Raw genomic sequence first — 16810 nt, 5'->3', positions numbered from 1 at the left:
GTTGTGTAAGAAAGGATGCATGGGAGGTAAATTTCCCAAGTCCTTAAACGTCTGAAACGTCTGGATTCAGTCTTTACCCTAGATTAATGGTTGCCTGGGTAAATTCTAGGAGGAAAATCATTTTCTCAGAACTTCAAAGGCATTACTCCAGTTGCTGAGTTTTCAGCACTGCTGGGTCAGTCAGATACCAGTTTGATTCTCAGTCCTCTGCAGGTGACCTGTTCTCCCTCCCCACCCCCGACACCAACCCCAGGGACTTTTAGCGTCTTCTTTATAAAAGCGTCAGTTTTCAGAGATTTCACAAGAAAGTGTCTGGGACTCAGAACACTTGGGTACTTAAATTCTTAGATCTCTTCCACTATTCCTTAGAAAATTCTTCTTCGTTTTGTCTGTTCTTTTTTTTCTGGAACTCATATTAGCCAAATGTTAGGCTTCCTAGATTAAATCTCTATGTCTCTTCTTTCTTCCTCATTTTTTTGCTGTCTCAGACATTTTGTTTACTTTCTGGTAGATTTATGTACCTTATGTTCTAACTTCTCTGTATCGGCCTTCTAGGACTGCTATACCAAATTAGCACACACCTGGTGGCTTAAAACAACAGAACACCATTCAACCCACTACACCGTCCACTGACTTCTTTGTCTTAACAATCACAGTTTTAATTTCCAAGAGTTCTTGTTCTTTGATTGCCTTTTCTTCACAGCCTCCTCTTCCTTCTTAATGGACGCCATCGCTTCTGAAATCTCAGAGGACACCCATGCGACTTTGAAAAATTCAAGTTCTCTTTCTACTTTCTTTTTTTCCCATTTAGCTTATGAGGTTTTCTTAAAATCATTCATTCAGTAAATATTTACTGAACACATACGGTATCCCAAGCACTGTTTTAGGTACTAGGTATACAAATTCCTTGCTTTTACGGAACTTATACTCCGGTGGGGGAGGCGATGCATAGGAGCAATGAAGATGTTTTTAACTCTAGCAGGTACAGGGCAAGAAAGGAGGGAAAAAGAGAAATATGGAAATGCCAGGGAAGATCTCTCTGATAGGTAACACTTCAGCACAGAGCTGAATGAAGTGAGGACGTGAGTCAAGCAGACATCTAGACAGGAACACTGCATGCAGAGCAAGCTCAGAGGCAAGAATATGCACGGCGTGTCTGAGAAACAGTCAGGAGGCCAGGATGGCTGGAGTACAGTGATCAAAAGGAAGAGTGGTAAGCAATGAATTCAGAGGGGAAGCCCAGTACCAGGCCACACAGGAACTTGTATACGAGGAGCAGAACCTGGCATGATCAGACGGACATCTTAAAGAATCAAGATGACTTCTGGTGGAAAGCAGACTTCAGGGGACAATGGTGGAGGCAAGGTGAAGAATCAGGAGGCTACTGCAATTGGTCAAGTGAAAGACAATGGTGACATGGATATAGTGGCAAGGGTGGGAGTGGAGAGAATTGTCTTCTGCATACATTTCAAAAGCTGGACTGGGGCTTCCCTGGTGGCGCAGTGGTTGAGAGTCCACCTGCCGATGCAGGGGACATGGGTTCGTGCCCCGGTCTGGGAAGATCCCACGTGCTGCAGAGCGGCTGGGCCCGTGAGCCATGGCCACTGGGCCTGCACGTCCGGAGCCTGTGCTCCGCAACGGGAGAGGCCACGACAGTGAGAGGCCCGCATATCGCAAAAAAAAAAAAAAAAAAAAAGCTGGACTGAAGAGAAACTAATGAACTAGATATGGGCTAAGAGCAGTGGTGGCCACAACAGTGATTCCTAAGTTACTGCTTATAGGTGAGAAGACAGAAAGAAATAGTTGGGTGGGGGTAGGGGACCAGGAGCTCTGTTTTGTATACGTTAACCTTTAGATGCTTCTTAGACGTTTCAGTGGAAATACAGAGTACATTTACTGCATCTGTAAATCTTGAGCTCAAGAAGAGACTAGGGCTAATGTTACACATCTGGGAGGCATAGATGCTATCTCAAGCTACAGGACTGGATGGGATCATCTACAGCAAAAGCAATAACAGAAACTCCAGACCATGGGCCAAAGCCAGCACATGGCCTGTTGTTATTTTTATAAATAACCTTTTGTTGGAACAAAAGCCATACCCATACTTTTACTCTCTGGTTGCTTTTGCCCTGCAACGCAGAGATAAGTAGTTGTAAGAAACCACAGGTTTTGCAAAGCCTAAACTATTTACTATCTGGCCCTTTTCAGAAAGGGCTTGCCAACCCCTGCTCTAGAGAGAGAACAGATAGATAAGTGGGCTAAGAACTGAGTCCTGAGCCGTTTCAAAGGTTAGAGTTCAGATCAGAGGATCCAGCAAGGGAGACTGCTGAAGGAGAAGCCATCAAAAGAAGATAAAAGCACTGTCCCAGAAGGAAAAAGAAAACATTTCAAGGAAGAAAGAGGGCTTTATTGTGAAAATACTGTTGAGAATTCACATGAGATGAGAATTTTAAATTGATCATTAAATTTGCCACATGGAGGTCACCTTTTTTTTTCTTTTCCTGTCCTACAGAGCTTTGAGGGATCCACACAAAGGGTATCTGCCTCACTTCCATAGCTTCTTGATGGGCATGCTTTGCTCACTCTCCTTCTGCATGACCTTGGCTACTGCCATCTCAAAGTCCTCCTGGGTGACATGGACTCACCACTCCCGTAGTGAGTACAAGCTGGCTTCAGTGCACACACCCTTCACTTCAGCCCCTGATGCTCCTGGCATGAGCTCAGCAATTTTTCTCAGGTTGATCCCCCAGGTCAGGTTCATTTTCCAAGAATGGATCTTCAAAATATCCAGCCGGGCCTCCTCGTTGGGGGTGGGAATTCAATTTTTCTGTAGATGCACCCTGGGCGTTGCAGTGCCGAGCCCAGGATATCAATCCTATTAGTTGCCATGATGACCTTGATATTCTTGGTGGCCTCGAAGCCATCCAGCTGGTTGAGCAGCTCCAGCTTCGTGCGCTGGACTTCACTGTCCTCTCTGGAGCCTCCCTCCAGCCGTGAGGAGCCGATGGAGTCAATTTCATCCATGAAGGTGAAAGATGGAGCGTGTTCTCGGGCCATAACAAACAGCTCCCTCACCATTCTTGCTCCTTCCGCAAGGAATTTCCATACCAATTCACAGCCAGAGACAAGAATGAAGGTATAGTCTGTATGATGAGTCACAGCCCGGGCCAACAGTGTCTTCCCAGTGCCTGCGGGTCCCTACGGCAGCACTCCCTTGGGCTACGCGATGCCCGGCATTTCAAAGAGTTCAGGATGCTTAACGGGCAGCTCGATCACTTCTTTGATCTCCTTGATCTGCTTGTCCACCAATCATCTCTTAAGTTGAATCTGGCACCTTTTCCACCATCATCAGTGACACCAGTGGGTCTACCTTGTTGGGTAGGATCTTGTGCAGAGTGTAGCTGTCATTTCTGAGAGCCACCCAGCAACTGGGTGTCACATCACTGATGTTGATGTTCTTGTCCACGTCGACGACAAACTTGCCCTCAGGATGTACCTTAACCAACACTTTCTTCTTATCCATGGTCCCGACTACCTCCCCCACATAGGAGCCCTTTTCCTGCAGCAGCTGTAGCTCTTCCTGCAACAGGCGAACTTTTGCATTAATCTCATTCCTCTGTGCCTGCAGCCTCCAGAGATTTTGGCTCTTATCATTCACCATCAGCTGGAGTTCTTCAATCTTGGACAGATAATATTGGCGGAGTCCACTGCCTGCCTTCCTCTCTTCCAGCTCCATCTGTTCTGGTCCATCAAGCGCCATCTTCCCTCTTCCGCAGAGACCGCAGGCATCAGAGCCGCCATGGCACCAGGCCGAGGACACCTTTTGGCAAAGCAGTTTGGCAGACAGAGGATGAAACCCTGGCTGAAAGTGATCCCTGACAATTTGGCTTATATTTAATAAGAGGCTAGAAAAGACTGATGTGCATGCAGCGAGGCTTGTTGAACGGCCAGCTTCCCTCGGAGATGTGTGGGTAAGAAGCTGGCTGTGACACTGGGGCGTTCCCTAAATGTCACAGAGCCCAGAGCTCCGCTGAGCAGCGACACCATCAGGTTGGGCTACTGACCTCCAAACACCTTCTTCAATTTCTGCAGAAGGAACCAGCACATCGCCTAAGCCCCAGGCCTGCATGGTAAACATCTGTGTGCTATTCCATGATAAAACTTAAACTGCTCCCCCTTGTGTCAGGCTCCACATGTCTCTTACTCTCTCTCCAGTCTGACATCAACATGTCCACAAACTCTCTAAGGTTCTGCAAAGCAGTTCAGCTTCTTCCGAAACTACAGCCCCCTCAGCACACAGACTTCAGCTGGGACTGCCTCCGTGCTGCTTCATCAATAACCACATCTCCATCTGCTTTTCTTCCTTTATAAATATCTTGAAATCACCAGCTCTGATGGCTCCTTCTTATTTGTTGTTTCAGGGTTATCCTTTTTTATCCACCTACTATCACTTTAATAGGATATTTATGAGGAGGGAGATAAGACAAACAACTGTAGTCACCCTACCATCCTGTTTTGGTATTTCACTTTGTCGAAAATCAGACTATACACCTACTGGGCATAAGCTAATGAATTCTATCAGGCCCATCAATATACATTAGACATTGCCAAACAGAGTCAAAACTTTCCCTTCGACTGGACCGAAATGAGATTTTATTCTATCATTTTGTAAGTAATCTATGTGTTTTTCTCTTATAACAGCAAGTTGTATCAGGATGAAAGTTTATTACTTGTATTAGCAAGTGAGGAAACTGAGTGGACTGCAAAACTTATACCTGATTATATATGTTACACACATCAAATAGTTACATGTATGCTAAGTACCAACATACTATTACGTATCATTACTAAAAGCATTTATAGAGATTCTTATTGGAAGCTGTAGCAATGACAAAAACCAAGTAAATATAACTAACATTTCTATATCCACACAATAACCATTATCATCTACTGTGTCAAGTTTTATGATATGGGCCAAAAAAAAAAAAAAGTTACAGGAACTCATATTTAAGACTCAAACACACGTTTCATGTAATTCAGTAAATTTTATTAAGTCCAAATGTGTGGTACATTCAATGGCAGATTCCTCCTTCTATTCAAATGACATACTTAAAAAACAAAACATATAGTAATTTCAACATAAGCATAGTCTTACTAAAATGATAAATTCATTGTTAAAGAACTGCATGATTCGTTCTCACACTAAATAAAAGCAATCTGAATTATCTACAGCACTATTTCTCTAAGTGAACCAGTCACCTATCCCATAGTAAAAAAAAAAAATCCAAACTATGAAAAGTGTAGCTTCTCCTCATCCTTTAGGAAAAGTTAAAAAATCTAAAATAATGAATTTTCAAGTTATTAACAAAACAAAAACATGTAGACTACCAAAGAATATTGGCATGCAGTGCTATGTCTTTGGTCCCATATGAACAAGTCTTACTTCGTTATGATTTCACAACTAATTCAAAAGACTGCAAGTTGGTACCCATGAAAACTGTAAGACTTGGAATTAATAAATCAGGACTTACTCAAAGTATGCAATTCTATCCATATCCCATTGTTCTCATCCTTCACAAAACGTAACAAGAATTTTGGTCTTAAAGTCAAAAGGGAAAAAGAAATAATTCATATTAAACATTAACCATGTGCCATGTGTGAGACAGTGATAGTCTTTACAAACATGGTCTCATTTAACTGCCACAGCAATTCTATAAAATCATCAGTGCTATCCCCGTTTTACAGATGGAGAAACAGAGCTAGGGGATGTCAAGCGATGCCTAAAATACTCAAGCCAGGGCTACAACCTAACTGTTTTGACTATTAGTGTAGAACCCAATGCTTCTCAAATAGAATTCCATCAAACTCTAGAGTTAACTTAGATGTCAACAAATGTTCTGAGAAACAGGGGCTCTTGGATTCAAAAGTTGGGACAAGTTACTTTACATAAGAATTTCCAACAACTTTAATATGCACATTGTGACTCCCCAAGGTGATAAAATGAGAAGTGTTTTGCTAATTTATTAAACCATGAAGCTCTTCCTTTAAAGAAAGCCTAGTAACATACCATGGGATGTTTGTGCTCAACTAAGCAGTTTGGAAATGATCAAGTCCAATCTCCTCTTTCCGTGGTTTAATAAAATGAGGTACAGAGAGGTTCAATTACTCATGCAACGCCACACAAAAAGTTCATTACAGGGCCAGGACGCCTCATGATTCCCACCAAGATGTTTTTTCTCCTCTGTCACCCTGTCTCACTTCAATACTGTTCCCACAAAGTTCAACACCAATTAAAAGGAAAAGAAAAGTACTGCATCTATCATTTATTCTAATTCTTCTGAATGATGGTAAAGAGAACCATTTACAGAAATGAAATGCCAAAAAGTCTACCTCCCAACTGCACTCATATTTCAGAGGCTTGGGATATATTTGGAAATGTGGGAAATGATTCCACTGTAATAACGCTAAATAATACTTTTCAGCCAAGTAGTGCTATATTCATGTTCTTCTTTGAAGGGAGCGAACTGCACCATACTACTGCACATAGATACTGCCAGAGTATAAAATATACAATTTGTGACCACCTTTATAAAGAGCAAATTGTTCATTGTTACCCCTTACCCCTTAATCCTAAAGGGGCTTCCTTTCACTTTGTCCTACCCCTTCCAGCAGGCAGTAAACAGTCTTGGGGCAAGGATGCCATCTGGCGTTTAGTTCAGGAATTGTTCAACCCAACAATACCTTCCAATGACTATCTCACCACCTGGCCCCTCCCCCAAACCACATTCTCCTTTCTTCCAATTTTTGCCCATTTACCTCAGTAAAACCTTTTTTCTTCTTTTCTGTCATTTGTTCCAACTGAGTGAAAAAAATATATATGTATTTTATTTGTGGCATTCCAGTTAAAGAAAATCGTGAGTCTGAAATACACTTGCAGCTAAAGAAACAAACCACAGCGAGAGGCCAATATAGCCTCAAAAATACCTAACAGAGGCCCGGCCCCAATACATAATGTTAAGAGTATCTATTATTCATCCAATGTCTCCAAGGACTATCATCACTAAGAAGGACCTTTAAGATCACTGGTAGGTCAACTGCTTCATTTTACAGCTAAAGAAACTGAACATGTAAGAAATGAAGCCATCACCTGGCCAATCAGCACACAGTGAGTTACAGCAGAGTGAGAACCAAGGCCTAGGACTCCCCATGCCAAAGTCAGTGCTCAGTGGGTTACACCATATGCTCTAGGAGCCTCAAGACTATTTTTTCTCAGCCAACATTCAAATAATTTTATTTGAATTTTTTAGTGTTTTTATACTTTCCTTAATTAATTATATTGATATCACCAATCTCTTGAGGTCAGGGCCCATAACTAAAATTTCCTCAGTGCCACATCTAACAGTGTCCAGCACATTTTATAAATATTTATTGACTTTTTGGTCAATCATTTATTACTGTATTACTTTCACCATTTTATGAGTTAGACAGCTTTTATCTACTTAAAAACCTAACTGCCATTTTGTAACACTGTTTCTATGGAAAGTTGTTCCTCAAACCATTGCTTTGTAACCTTTTGGAACAATCCATTCAGAAATTTGGGTCTTCTTGTTAATGGTCCCCTTCTACCTGATCAGTCTTGACCAAATTAGGATGGAAAAGAATATGGAGTCAATTCTGAAGAAAATGGGAATTTTAGTATCAACTGCATTATAACCACAAAACTATTCAAATTCAGCTTTCTCTTCCATAAAATACTCCTCGACCCTAAGCTCAGATAGCATACATATAAACATTTTATAAATTACAGGTATCAATAATGATCACAAGTATTATTAACAATAGAATTTATATTCTAGACTTGGTGACTAATCATTTGCATACACTATGCCATGTAAGTCTTACAGCCCTATTTTACAGATGAGAAGAACTAAGGCTCAGCAAGTTAGGAAACTCGTCCAGGGTCCCAGAGCTAAGAGCTAAAGAATCCAGGATTCGAGCTGAGATCTGAAATTCTCTAGAGCTGGTGTTCCTAACAGGTGGGCGATAAGGCAAGGTCGACTTTACAGAAAAAAAGGTACTACTCCCCTCGGGGCTCTGAAATCAGTGAGGCATGAAAGCAACTCAACCAACCTGGCTATTTCACATCATAGCTAACCTACACAGTGAAATATCGGGATGCAAAGAAAAATGAGAATAATGGAGACCTGGGTGTTTTCCCATCTTAGTCGGCCAGGTCAGTGCCCCAAGTCGCTTCGCCCTCTGGGTTTGCTCAATTTGCGGAGTTCAATGAGCTACTTTGCAACCAGCGAGGCTCTTGATCGTGGATCGCATTCAAGGTGCAAACTCGTGAGTATAAATTCACGCTGCTGGGAGGCCCTTCATCAGAGTCCCTGCCCTGAAAAAGAACCACTGGACCTGTCATCTCCGAAGTCCCGCCTCATGGGCGGCCCTCAGCAGGAGTTTTGTTACATCCACTGGGAGGGGGAGGGGAGGGGAGGGGGAAAGGAGGGGACGGGGAGGGGAGGGGAGGGGAAAGGAGGGGAGGGGAGGGGAAAGGAGGGGAGGGGAGGGGAAAGGAGGGGAGGGGAGGGGAAAGGAGGGGAGGGGAGGGGAAAGGAGGGGAGGGGAGGGGAGGGGAAAGGAGGGGAGGGGAGGGGAAAGGAGGGGAGGGGAGGGGAGGGGAGGGGAGGGGGGAGGGTAAGGGGGGGAGGGTAAGGGAGGTCGGCTAACCACTGGACTCTGCTCCTCGCGTTGGGAGCTATCGCGAACCCAGAACAGTGACGCGGGCTGGGCTAACGGCTGCCGACCCGGCCAGGTGACCGGGCGCACTCCCACGCGCGCTCCGCCCGCGGCTCGGGGAGGGCGGTTGGCCGCGCCCAGGGTGACCCGGGCGCGGCCCAGCCGGCCGCCCTGCGTCTCGCGCTCCGCGTTTGGGGACTTAGTCCGCCGCCCCCATCTCTGGCAGCTCCCATGGCTCGGCGCTGGCCCCCGCGTGCGGGAAAGTGACCAGAACCGCGCGGCGATCGCGGCGGGCCCGAAAGAGGGAGGGATGGAGGCCGCGCTCCCATCCCGAGCCTCCGGCGCGGCGCGCGGTGGGACCCCCTCGAGCTACTTACTGAAAAAGAGGCGGTAACCGGGAGAGTGGGGCTGGCCGCGCTCCTCTGTGCGGTAAAAAGCCATGGCGCGGCGCGGCCCGGGCCCTGCGCTCGCTCCCCGCGGCAGGCGGGCGGCGGCAGCGGCAGCCGGGGCGCCCAAGCGCCAGGCCCAGCTGGTGCGCAGCAGTGGTAGCCGCACGCGCATGGCGTAGACCCGGGTCCGGTTTCGCGCGGGTGGTGCCGGGGGACCGGCCCAGCCGCACGCCGGCGCCCCCTACCGCCCGGAGTCGTCGCTCCCGGCCCGGGGCTTGGAACCCGCCCCAGCCAGGCTGGCCCTGGAGACTGCTCTTTGAAATTAGAGCGCCCGGTGAACTGCCAGTAATACACAGGGTACACGCAGCGAGATCGGGGTTCAGAGATAATCAAAACAAGGTCCACCGCCCCTGAGGAGCTCACTGCCACTTATTAATGCATACATGCATTCACTCCTTTACTCATCCAGACAGTATTTACTATCATAATATTGTTTTTATTATAGTGATTTAATATTGAATGGTTACTCTGTGCCAAGCACTGCTCTAGATCCTGTCCAATGTAGGAGAAAAGCATGCACGCACGTGAAAACATCACTTTGAGACATAATGATCAGGCCTCCTTGTGAGGAATTGACCTTGACGTGACTTATAGAGCCAAAAAACGGTAACTTCCTCAAATGCCTTCTCCTCCATGAAGCCTTTTTCTGTTTAACCCAAGTAGAGGTGATTTATCCTTCCTTTTTCTTACATTTTCATTCCTACAATGGCACTGGGTACTGTGCCTATATGTTTGTGAGCTTATCTTATTCCCCATTTCACCCTGACCGGCCCACTGGATTGTCTACGTGCCAAGCACTTGAGATTTTTGAAGAATGGAACATCCATCATGTCTTGCATAGATAATGGCTCCTTTGTGTTGAGTTAAATTGTTCCTGGAACTCCTTCTCTACCAGATCTTTCTCATGAGCCTATGAAATTCTACTTATCGGCTTTTCCGAAACACTTATGAAAACATCTTCTACAGGCACTATCTCCACTTTTTCATATTCTTCCCTCATCTCACTCCAAACGGCTTCCTCCACCTTCACAGGGTTGTCGATGACCTCCTTGTCAAATATGAAGGTCAATTCTCATAACAAATCAGAATGAGAGAATCCAGAAGAGAGCATTAAATAAGACACTTTTTAATTAGAAATTAAAACTTTTAAAGAAAATCAAATATTTCAGTTGTTTCATCTGTAAAAGTGCAAGCAAGAAGAGTAGTAATTTTATGTTGTACACCTGAAACAATACCTCAATACATGTTTTAATTAAAAATAGATTGAAAAATAAAAAGAGAAGAGTAGCAATTTTACAAGAAGTGGCAAAAAAGTTCACTTATGATCTTTGCAAAAACTAAGTGAAAGAGTTTTAATTAAAAGAGAAGCCATTTTTAAAATAATAAACTACGGTAATAAAAAGTAACTAATAAATGAAATGTTAAAAGCACAATGAATACACAAATTCATGAAAAATATAATTCTAACTTAAAATTCTGGCCCTTGCAAGAGAAGACAAACATCTTTATGTAAATTATGTCAATTAATTTATAGTAATTAAGTCACAGTTACAAGATCTGATCCAGTTCAAACTAGTTAACCTCTCTCTGTTCCATGGCTACAAACAACATCCTCTGGTTATTAATGTTAACAAGATAGACAAGATTTTTAACAATTGGTGGAAACAAGCTTTTACTCACAAAAATCTGAAAGCAGAAATCTTACCAAGATGACTCTATAGTCATCATGTAACTTTATTTAGAGAGGATAGTACTTACACCTACCTAGGCAGTGGTCAGGATTTTGATCAACACCAATGTCTGGAGGTAAGTGATACAGGGCTTTCCTGTATGAGGGAGCCACCTTATTTCTATCCTGTTGCTCTGATGTATTCGATCTCCATTGCTGAGGTAACCTTCACAGTTCAAAGTGACTGCTACAGCTCCAAGCATGGCATCTTCAATCTACCTAGCAAGAAAGAAGAAATAAAAGAAGGATGTATCCTTCTCTTAACAACACATCCCAGAAATTGCATACACCACATATACTTGCGTCCCATTGAGCAGCACTTAGTTGACTGTCCAGAACTAACTATAAACTAGCAGTCTTTTTTCAGGGTGGTCATAAGCCCAGATGAAAATTAGGAACCATACTACTACAGAAAAAATGGAAACTGAATATTGGAGAATAACCAGCAGTCTGCCATAAATGTCATTTTCTTTTCCTATATCCAACTTCCCTGGAAATGTCAGTGAAAGGTTTACATATTTCTACTCCAGTTGTGAACAAGGTTCACATTGTGGGGCACCTGAGTTCTTTCAGCATCTCCAATTATTTCATGACAGTTAAAATTAGGAGACTGGTCTACCCAAGTTCCCAAAAAGATCTCTAGGAGATATCATCACTAGTTAGTTAGACTCCCTCCTTAGATCGTAGATCCTAAGATGTTTTTGTCAACAGTAGTGGCTTTGTAATGTGTCAACCTGATTAGGCTACAAACTATAAGGCAGACTCTCCCATAAAAAAGAGGGAAATTTCTTTTGTGCATATACCATGATGGTTGTATCATTTTATTGTTTCCTGACGTAGAAAAAAAGCTTAATTGTTCTTTTAACCTTTGAAATTCAGATGTTTCAACAAGACAAAATCCTATTAAGATAAAGTTGTGGGCTAATTTCTAATGATCTATATATTCTTAGAATGAGACCAAACATTCCAGGTGTCTGATTCTTAGACATATTATTGCTCCATAGCATTAAACACAATGACTTTCTTCTTTAAAAAAAAAAAATTGAGGTATAGTTGATGTACAATATTATATAATTTTCAGTTGTACAACATAGTGATTCACAATCTTTAAAGGATATAGTCCATTTGTAGTTATTATGAACTATTGGCTATAGTCCCTGTGTTGTACAATACATCCTTGTAGCTTATTTATTTTATACATAGTAGTTTGCATCGCCTAATCCCCTACCCCTATCATGCCCTTCCCGCCTTCCCCCTTCCCGCTGGTAACGACAAATTTGTTTTCTAGATCTGTGAGTTTCTTTTTTGCTATATTCACTAGTTTGTTGTATATTTTAGACTCCACGTATAAGTGATATCATACAGTATTTGTCTTTCTCTGTCTGACTTATTTCACTTAGCGTAATGCCCTCCAAGTCCATCCATGTTGTTGCAAATGGCAAAATGTCATTCTTTTTTATGGCTGAGTAGTGTTAAACGATGGCTTTCTTTAGTAAATGATGAAGAGAAGAATTTTCCCCAGAGAATTCTTCCTCAAATTAACACCATAAAGTTTCCTAATACTTGTAGTTACCCATTGGGAGAATCCAGCATATAGTTCTAAGGGCCCTCTTGCCAATGGCTTTCCTTAACTCTGGCAACAGATTTATTCATAACTGCCAACAAGTTATGTGCATCCTGATTTGAGAAAACCGGCAAACGTATTAAGCCTTTTTAGAATACGAAATGTTTACTCAAAATGAAATATTGACACTCGTTATTTTGTAAATTACATTTTAGAGTGTTACCTAGTTTATCTTGCATTCAGAAAAGTAAGTAAGGCATTTTATTAAATAAGTTTTCACTTATTGTTAATCATTTAAATCCTCATCTTTCATTCCCTACAATTTACTGAAGTATTAAAGAATCAGAATTAAGAGTGTGTTATAGCAATAAGAAGAAATAATAGGTAAACCAGGTTAAAGTTCTTTAAAGATTTTCAATATGCATTTCTGAAGGTAATATTTATTACATAATATTTAATTATTTCTAATTTAGCCCAACGATGGGCTTGCATCATTGACATCCCCTGCTATTGTCAGGCAGCAAGTCTCAATTCTAGGAGTTTACAAGTTGGAGAGTAAAGACAAATACACACGAAACCATTAAATAACATTGCCAGAGTTTATATTGATAAAACACGCCAGAGGTTCTTGAATAGAGGATTGATTCTATAAACTGATGGTTTAGGAAAACGTTTAGAATAGCACGCAGGAGGAACCAGAATAGGAAGGAAAAGACAAGGGGTGTCTAGATATTGACAATGACGCAAATATCAGGTGATAAGGACCCAGACGTTCCTCCTGGCAGTGGATATAGAAAGGAATGTTGGATTCGAAAAAATGTACAAAATTTGATGCCTGATTGGAAGTAATGGAATAATGAGAGAAGAGTCAAAAAAAATCACTCAATTTTCTCTACAGAAGAACAACAACAGCAACAAAAGAAAACAACATGTGATGTTATTCTCAGATAAAAGGAAAGAAAAGTGGGAGATTAACTTGGAGATAAAATGATAAATTTGCCTTGGGACATGTTGAGTTTGAAACAGTGCAGACAGCTCTTATTGAAGATGGAATGCTTTTCACTGGTTGGATTCTCTGAAGAGCAGACTTTGAGATCAAGTGTGGTATGTACAGTGTTTACTAGGTTGCACCCTTGGGACTGGTACGTGGAAGTGAAGGCAAGAAAGTGATACTGGGTAGAGGGAGAAGTTGAGCTGTGATGCAGGCCCAGCAACAAGTTCAGCTGACCCTGCAGGACACCCTAGAGCATAAAAGGCCAGTTAGATTCGCCCAGTGTAGGGTCAAAATCATCGAGCTTTATAACCCCAATGATTGGATGGGCTTCCCTGGAGAGGGGCATGACTTGGACAAAGCAGCTAAGGCTGTTCCTGGAGAGGCTGACAGCCAAAGCAAATAGCCCTTCATTAAAGGGGGCACATCCCAGTAACTCCCACAATTACAAAACTGTGGTGGAGATGAGAGTTGGAGCTAAAGCAAAGTTAGTTAATTAGTGAATCCAGTTCTGTTTCTGCTTCTAACGTTGGTAAACGTAACACAAAATCTACCATGGTTGTAGTTGTCATTTTCTGAAATGCTGGATTATCCTAGCAGGAAATAAAAGAATTTTAGAATTGTGGAGTAGTCATTCATGCGTTGACTTTTATAAAAGCACATATGTCTCTAAAATGAATGATTATCCTTACCTACAACATAATAAATAAGCAAATTTAAAAACTGCTAATTACCGTTGCTCATGCTTGCTAGCCAATAGCTAGCTTCGGGGGCTGGGCCATGAAATACAGCAGTAGTCAATAAAAGGAATGAGAATTTTAAAACAATTCTGAACATTTCCTAACTTATCTGTTTAGGGACACATAGACTGTGATATTTCACTGGTTTTTGAATACTTTATCTAAAGGGGTAACTTTAAAAATATTTTTATGTTACCAAATGTTTAAATTTTTGTCATATTAATGACAAATAAATGTTCACATATATTTCTAAATATTATCTAGAGTACATGTTCATCCACTATTTGTCAGCCACACTTTTTCCTTCTAAATACATGTCAAAGTTCTGTATCATTTCTCACTTAAATACTATTATTCTATGGAGAGACAAGGTTATCACCATGACAACACAGAAACTTTGTGGAGCAGAGCTGCCATACTTATCTAGTATACATACCTTTGGATCTTTACATGAGAGAGAAATAAGCATCTATTTTATTTAAGCCACTAATATTCTTGTTTCGGTTTTTGTTTTCTGGTTCTCCCAGCTGAACTTATTCTAATCTTAATTTTTTTCTTCTTGCATAAGAAAATATTTTAGGGTAAGTTTTGACTAACTTAAGGCCCCCTCTTTACTACCTATACAATTTTATTCAAAAATGCTGTAAAAATGTTACATGACCTATCATTATGATGTATTTAAAGTAAGAAGTTATTTGTACTTGAAAGAAAAAAAATGTAATATGTTCAACTCTAAAAACCGACTAAGATAATACTAAAAGGGAAGTTAAGTTGAAATCTTAAGCAGACCGGCAGAAAATCTTTGCAAAACACACATCTAATATATGACTGGTATCTAAAATATGCAAAGAACTCTAAAACCTCAACAATAAGAAAATAAGCAACCCCATTAAAAAATGTGGAAAAGATCTGAACAGATGCCTGACCAAAGATATACAGATGGCAAATAAGCATATGAAAAGATGTTCAAAGTTCATATGTCATTAGGGTATTGCAAATTAAAACAACAATGAGATACCACTGCACACCTATTAGAATGGCTAAACTTCAAAGCACGGACAGCAACAAATTCTTCAAGAATGGAAAGCAACAGGAACTCTCATGAATTGCTGATGGGAGTGGAAAATGCTAAAGCCACTTTGGAAGACAGTTTGGTGGTTTCTTATAAGACTAAACTACTATTACCATATGATTCAGCAATCATGCTTCTTGGTACTTACCAAATGAATGAAAAACATGTCCACACAAAAACCTGCACATGGATGTTTATAACAACTTTATTCAAAATTTCCAAAACTGAGAAGCAACCAAGATGTCCTTTAGCAGGTGAATGAACAAATAAATGGACTATTACTCAGTGCTCAAATGGAAAAGAGCCATCAAGGCATGAAAAGACATGGAGGAACCTTAATTGCATATTACTAAGTGAAAGAAGTCAATCTGAAAGGCTACATACTGTATATTCCAACTATATGAATTCAGGAAAAGATAAAACTGTGGAGAGAGTAAAAAGATGAGTGGTTGCCTTGGTTTGGGGATGGGGGAGGGTTGAATAGGATACCAGTTCTTTATTAGATGTGTGTTTTGCAAAGATTTTCTACCAGTCTACTTAAGATTCCTAAATAGAATAATAGTATTTAAGTGAGAAATGATACAGAACTTTGACATGTATTTAGAAGGAAAAAGTGTGGCTGACAAATAGTGGATGAACATGAACTCTAGATAATATCTAGAAATATTTGTGAACATTTATTTGTCATTAATATGATAAAAATTTAAACATTTGGTAACATAAAAATATTTTTAAAGTTACCCCTTTAGATAAAGTATTCAAAAACCAGTGAAATATCACAGTCTATGTGTCCCTAAACAGATAAGTTAGGAAATGTTCAGAATTGTTTTAAAATTCTCATTCCTTTTATTGACTACTGCTGTATTTCATGGCCCAGCCCCCGAAGCTAGCTATTGGCTAGCAAGCATGAGCAACGGTAATTAGCAGTTTTTAAATTTGCTTATTTATTATGTTGTAGGTAAGGATAATCATTCATTTTAGAGACATATGTGCTTTTATAAAAGTCAACGCATGAATGACTACTCCACAATTCTAAAATTCTTTTATTTCCTGCTAGGATAATCCAGCATTTCAGAAAATGACAACTACAACCATGGTAGATTTTGTGTTACGTTTACCAACGTTAGAAGCAGAAACAGAACTGGATTCACTAATTAACTAACTTTGCTTTAGCTCCAACTCTCATCTCCACCACAGTTTTGTAATTGTGGGAGTTACTGGGATGTGCCCCCTTTAATGAAGGGCTATTTGCTTTGGCTGTCAGCCTCTCCAGGAACAGCCTTAGCTGCTTTGTCCAAGTCATGCCCCTCTCCAGGGAAGCCCATCCAATCATTGGGGTTATAAAGCTCGATGATTTTGACCCTACACTGGGCGAATCTAACTGGCCTTTTATGCTCTAGGGTGTCCTGCAGGGTCAGCTGAACTTGTTGCTGGGCCTGCATCACAGCTCAACTTCTCCCTCTACCCAGTATCACTTTCTTGCCTTCACTTCCACGTACCAGTCCCAAGGGTGCAACCTAGTAAAC

At 41.3% G+C, this 16810-nt stretch overlaps 1 protein-coding gene and 1 pseudogene across 8 annotated transcripts in view; both read right to left on the bottom strand.

The window, feature by feature from the left end:
• The window catches only part of PPA2 (inorganic pyrophosphatase 2), an 84179-nt gene extending 74864 nt beyond the window's left edge, over nt 1-9315 (bottom strand). For 6 of the 8 annotated variants that reach the window (XM_067735425.1, XM_067735423.1, XM_067735426.1 and 3 more), the window contains exon 1: nt 9117-9315. In XM_067735425.1, coding sequence (XP_067591526.1) covers nt 9117-9300 — 184 coding nt within the window. In that variant the 5' untranslated portion in view covers nt 9301-9315. Of the gene's footprint in view, nt 1-8204; nt 8369-9116 lie in introns of those variants that run through there. The other 2 variants (XM_067735431.1, XM_067735432.1) reach the window with 2 other exon arrangements.
• LOC137223525 (26S proteasome regulatory subunit 8 pseudogene) lies at nt 2461-3770 on the bottom strand (annotated as a pseudogene).
• Nucleotides 9316-16810: the final 7495 nt, after the last annotated feature.

This window comes from Pseudorca crassidens, chromosome 4 (genome assembly GCF_039906515.1).
Source record: "Pseudorca crassidens isolate mPseCra1 chromosome 4, mPseCra1.hap1, whole genome shotgun sequence".
NCBI classification, from domain to species: Eukaryota; Metazoa; Chordata; class Mammalia; order Artiodactyla; family Delphinidae; genus Pseudorca; species Pseudorca crassidens.
The sequence above is the reverse complement of the archived record's forward strand: the minus strand, read 5'-3'. Positions and strand labels throughout refer to the sequence as shown.